We start from the raw sequence: 4,020 nt of genomic DNA, 5'->3' as shown, positions 1-4,020 counted from the left end.
AGAAAAACACCTGGTAAAAATGTGTGTCTAAACTCCACCTCCTCAATTATGGTGCAGTATTCATGTCATGTCATAGGTCTATTCTTCATTTGTATCTTTATTTGCATGTCATAGCTTTACATAGGTGCCAGCAATGTATTTTAATAAATAAATATAACACTGTACAAAGTTTTGTAACCTTGAAATTTCGTTTCACTATTGACCCTTAGTGCAGTTTGCTTGCCGCTATGCACATGTGGCACGGGTAATGTGAAGTTTCGCCCCTCCATACTGAAGTCTATAACATTCCTGATTTGTCTGCTACGCGAAGGCGGAGTCTCCTAGTGTAGTAGACTAATATGTGTGCGCAACGCTGAATGGTAACCCCTGTGGCAACCTTGTGAACCAACAGTCTGTCCACAGCGCTGGGCTTCAGGATGTTATTTTTTTCGCTGATAACAGAGATTTTCTGAATTTAGGCTACCTGGCCTCTTCAGAGAAGGTCAGCATTTGCATATTAATTCATGTCAAGGTGAGATGTTAATACAACAACCCGTGGTGGATTGTTAGGCAGCATCCGATTATTGAATAGCATTTGTTGGCTGCAGCTGTATGCGACGGGAGACAACGTGCCAGAGGTGACTGCATCTCATCGCAGCATTTATTGATAGACCAAGGGGGACTGATGACAATAACAATTTCAGATAGTACTTAATTGTGCTCGTCTACAATACATACATGTTGTCTACCTTGAGAAATGCGTGCTTGCAGAACGCAATAGCAGAAGATGGAACAACAATTACTTTTTTCATATAGATCTCAGAAAGCTATAGCCTATGTGTATGCTTAGCATAAAGCAGGTCCCTCTTATTGGACTTCTCATTCACTAGTGCGTAAAATGGGTAACAGTTTTTCTAACATAGCTGCTTTTCAGTCCCTGCACATTGTAATGCTGGGTTTAGATTCTGCCGGTAAAACGACTGTCCTGTACCGCCTGAAATTCAACGAATTTGTGAACACTGTTCCCACAATCGGATTTAACACCGAGAGGATAAAACTGAGTAACGGTACCGCCAAAGGGATTAGTTGTCATTTTTGGGACGTCGGGGGACAGGAGAAGCTAAGACCGTTATGGAAATCGTACAGTAGGTGCACGGATGGCATTATTTACGTAGTGGACTCAGTGGACGTGGACAGACTAGAGGAAGCCAAAACAGAACTGCATAAGGTGACCAAATTCGCAGAAAACCAAGGGACTCCACTACTGGTGATAGCCAATAAGCAGGACTTGCCCAAGTCTCTACCTGTCCATGAGATTGAGAAGCAACTGGCACTGCATGAGCTCAGCCCTTCTACCACTTACCATGTCCAGCCTGCATGTGCCATCATAGGTGAAGGGCTCCATGAAGGCATGGATAAACTGTATGAAATGATTGTGAAACGAAGGAAATCATTGAAACAAAAGAAAAAGAGATAAAAAGTCATTACTGTGAAGTTGACCGCTATCTTCTGAGCTGTACCATGACTTTTGCTATAGTCGGCATGTCAGGTGATTCTTGTTATGCAGACTGTTACACTTGCAGTGGTTTATTATGATACACGGTATAGCTTTGGAGTTATTGGTGAAGTTCGTCACTTTTAGCTGTGCTGTTACATTCAATCACACAGAGGGAGGAAAATAAAAGCTTGCCTCTTGCTATCAGAAATGTCCTTGACAGGCTGGTGGTACCTGTTTGTTGCTGCGTCACAGTATTTTCTTGTCAATACTTTTTTTCTCCTGAAGAGTGAATGGCCTACACAGCACTTTTTGACAGACTGGAGTAGCCCATATTATTTCCTGATTGGAATGAACGTCATTAGTCAATATAAATGTGCTTATAATTTTATTTTTCCACTTTGCACGCTCTGTTTATGTTACTAACGGATTTTGAGAGAGACCGTCCATTTCGTTCTAACTGGGCAAGCAGTGCTGTTTTATAGTAGAATACAATAGCCTACTTTGGGTTTAAGGTGTCTTTCAAATAAAGAAGGCTATTCATATTTTGCACGTTTCATCACAATATTATCTTGAACGTTTGTTTCATGACTGATGCCCATTCTACTTAATGCAGTGTCAATAAGTGCCGATGAAGATTTAGTCTGAAGTGCATTACTGTGGCTTGGAAACACGATGACATTCCGAAAGGAGGCTAATAATTAGTAGGACACGCTTTTGTCATTATTGTTATGTCGCCAGATTGACTTTAGATGCAGTATAACTTTAGCTAGCTAAGATTGAGGGGAGAGTGCAACATTTTTGCTAGCTAACATTAGCATTGTTAAGTTACCTATTTCTGAAAAACTTTGCAATCTCACGGCAACATTGCCATCTCTCTCAAGTAAACTTGACGACATCATAATGATGGCAAAGTTGTTTTCTACTAATTATTTGTCTTTAGTAATATCATCGGATTTCCAGGCCACTATAGTGTAATTTTAATGAAACAGTCATTAGCCCACACTCAGAAAGTTTGAGACTGCAGTCCAAACACTTAAAAGACACACCCTCGTTCACTTACTTTCGCCTTACAGGCTGACTACACCGCTCGCGTGCATTGCAAAAAATAAATGTAAAAATCTATATTATTCCATTATTGCACCCACACTGCTTGCGCACGCCAACGAGCATCTGCGTTGCCAAGGGCTAAAATAGAAGTCAGTTCTATTTGTGACACAGATCACGCTGCAAGTCCTGCCTCTCCCATCTCCTCATTGGTTTATAGAAGCAGGTACCCACGTGCCATCTCCTCATTGGTTATACCCATATGGGTGACTGAAAGACGTACGAGGTCAGTGGCGGTAATACACCTAATTTATGAAAGTTGCCAATCGCCATATAAAGTCCATAGAAGAAAAAGCCTAGAAGAAGGAGAGATGACTAGAAATGATTCGGTTGACCGGTTTATGTGTGGATTAATTGTCAGAGTAGAGGACCTTGTGCATTTCAGGTAAAATAACAACTCAATCTTTATATCCCAGGACAAATTAGCTAGCGACAGCAAGCTAGCTAAATAGGACAAATTAGCTAGCAAAATTAACATAAATGTTTAATGCTTTTCAACCTGTCCCCAAATTAATGTAATTTGTTCAGAGTTTGTTTTGATATTTTAACCTGTGTATCGTGATCGTGTTTGGTGTGGGGGGAAATTTATGCACGATGGCGCATGCACGCAGTCGGATTGAGTTCCGTGTTGATGTAACAGTATAACTTTAGACCGTCCCCTCGCCCCGACACGGGCGCGAACCAGGGACCCTCTGCACACATCAACAACTGACACCCACAAAGCGTCATTACCCATCGCTCCACAAAGGCCGCGGCCCTTGCAGAGCAAGGGGAAACACTACTTCTAGGTTTCAGAGCAAGTGACGTAACTGATTGAAACGCTATTAGCGCGTACCCGCTAACTAGCTAGCCATTTCACATCCGTTACACTGACCACACGACTCGCGTTGCGTACGCGAGAGTTGCAAGATAAATTTAAACATACAGTTGAAGTCGGACGTTACATACACCTTAGCCAAATACATTTAAACTCAGTTTATCACAATTCCTGACATTTAATCCTAGTAAACATTCCCTGTTTTAGGTCAGTTAGGATCACCACTTTATTTTAAGAATGTGAAATGTCAGGATAATAGTAGAGAGTGATTTATTTCAGCTTTTATTTATTTCATCACATTCCCAGTGGGTCAGAAGTTTACATACACTCAATTAGTATTTGGTACCATTGCCTTTAAATTGTTTAACTTGGGTCAAACATTTCGGGTAGCCTTCCACAAGCTTCCCACAATAAGTTGGGTGAACTGTGGCCCATTCCTCCTGACAGAGCTGGTGTAACTGAGTCAGGTTTGTAGGCCTCCTTGCTCGCACACGCTTTTTCAGTTCTGCCCACACATTTTCTGTAGGATTGAGGTCAGGGCTTTGTGATGGCCACTCGAATACCTTGACTTTGTTGTCTTTAAGCCATTTTTCCACAACTTTGGAAGTATGCTTGGAACTAT

General features: G+C 41.6%; 1 protein-coding gene across 1 annotated transcript; it reads left to right on the top strand.

The window, feature by feature from the left end:
- Positions 1-413: 413 nt before the first annotated feature.
- LOC120033674 (ADP-ribosylation factor-like protein 4C) lies at positions 414-1,929 on the top strand. Its single transcript, XM_038980107.1, has one exon. It carries the CDS (start codon positions 878-880, stop codon positions 1,454-1,456), a length of 579 nt encoding a protein of 192 aa, XP_038836035.1. The 5' UTR covers positions 414-877; the 3' UTR covers positions 1,457-1,929.
- Positions 1,930-4,020: the final 2,091 nt, after the last annotated feature.

This window comes from Salvelinus namaycush, chromosome 40 (assembly GCF_016432855.1).
Source record: "Salvelinus namaycush isolate Seneca chromosome 40, SaNama_1.0, whole genome shotgun sequence".
Taxonomy (NCBI): Eukaryota; Metazoa; Chordata; class Actinopteri; order Salmoniformes; family Salmonidae; genus Salvelinus; species Salvelinus namaycush.
Note: the sequence above shows the minus strand (reverse complement) of the source record. Positions and strands in the feature narration are given on the sequence as shown.

What these genes read in the sequence shown, in the direction of transcription:
- LOC120033674 (XM_038980107.1), top strand. Translation starts at nt 878, where the DNA reads ATGGGTAACAGTTTTTCTAACATAGCTGCTTTTCAGTCCCTGCACATT.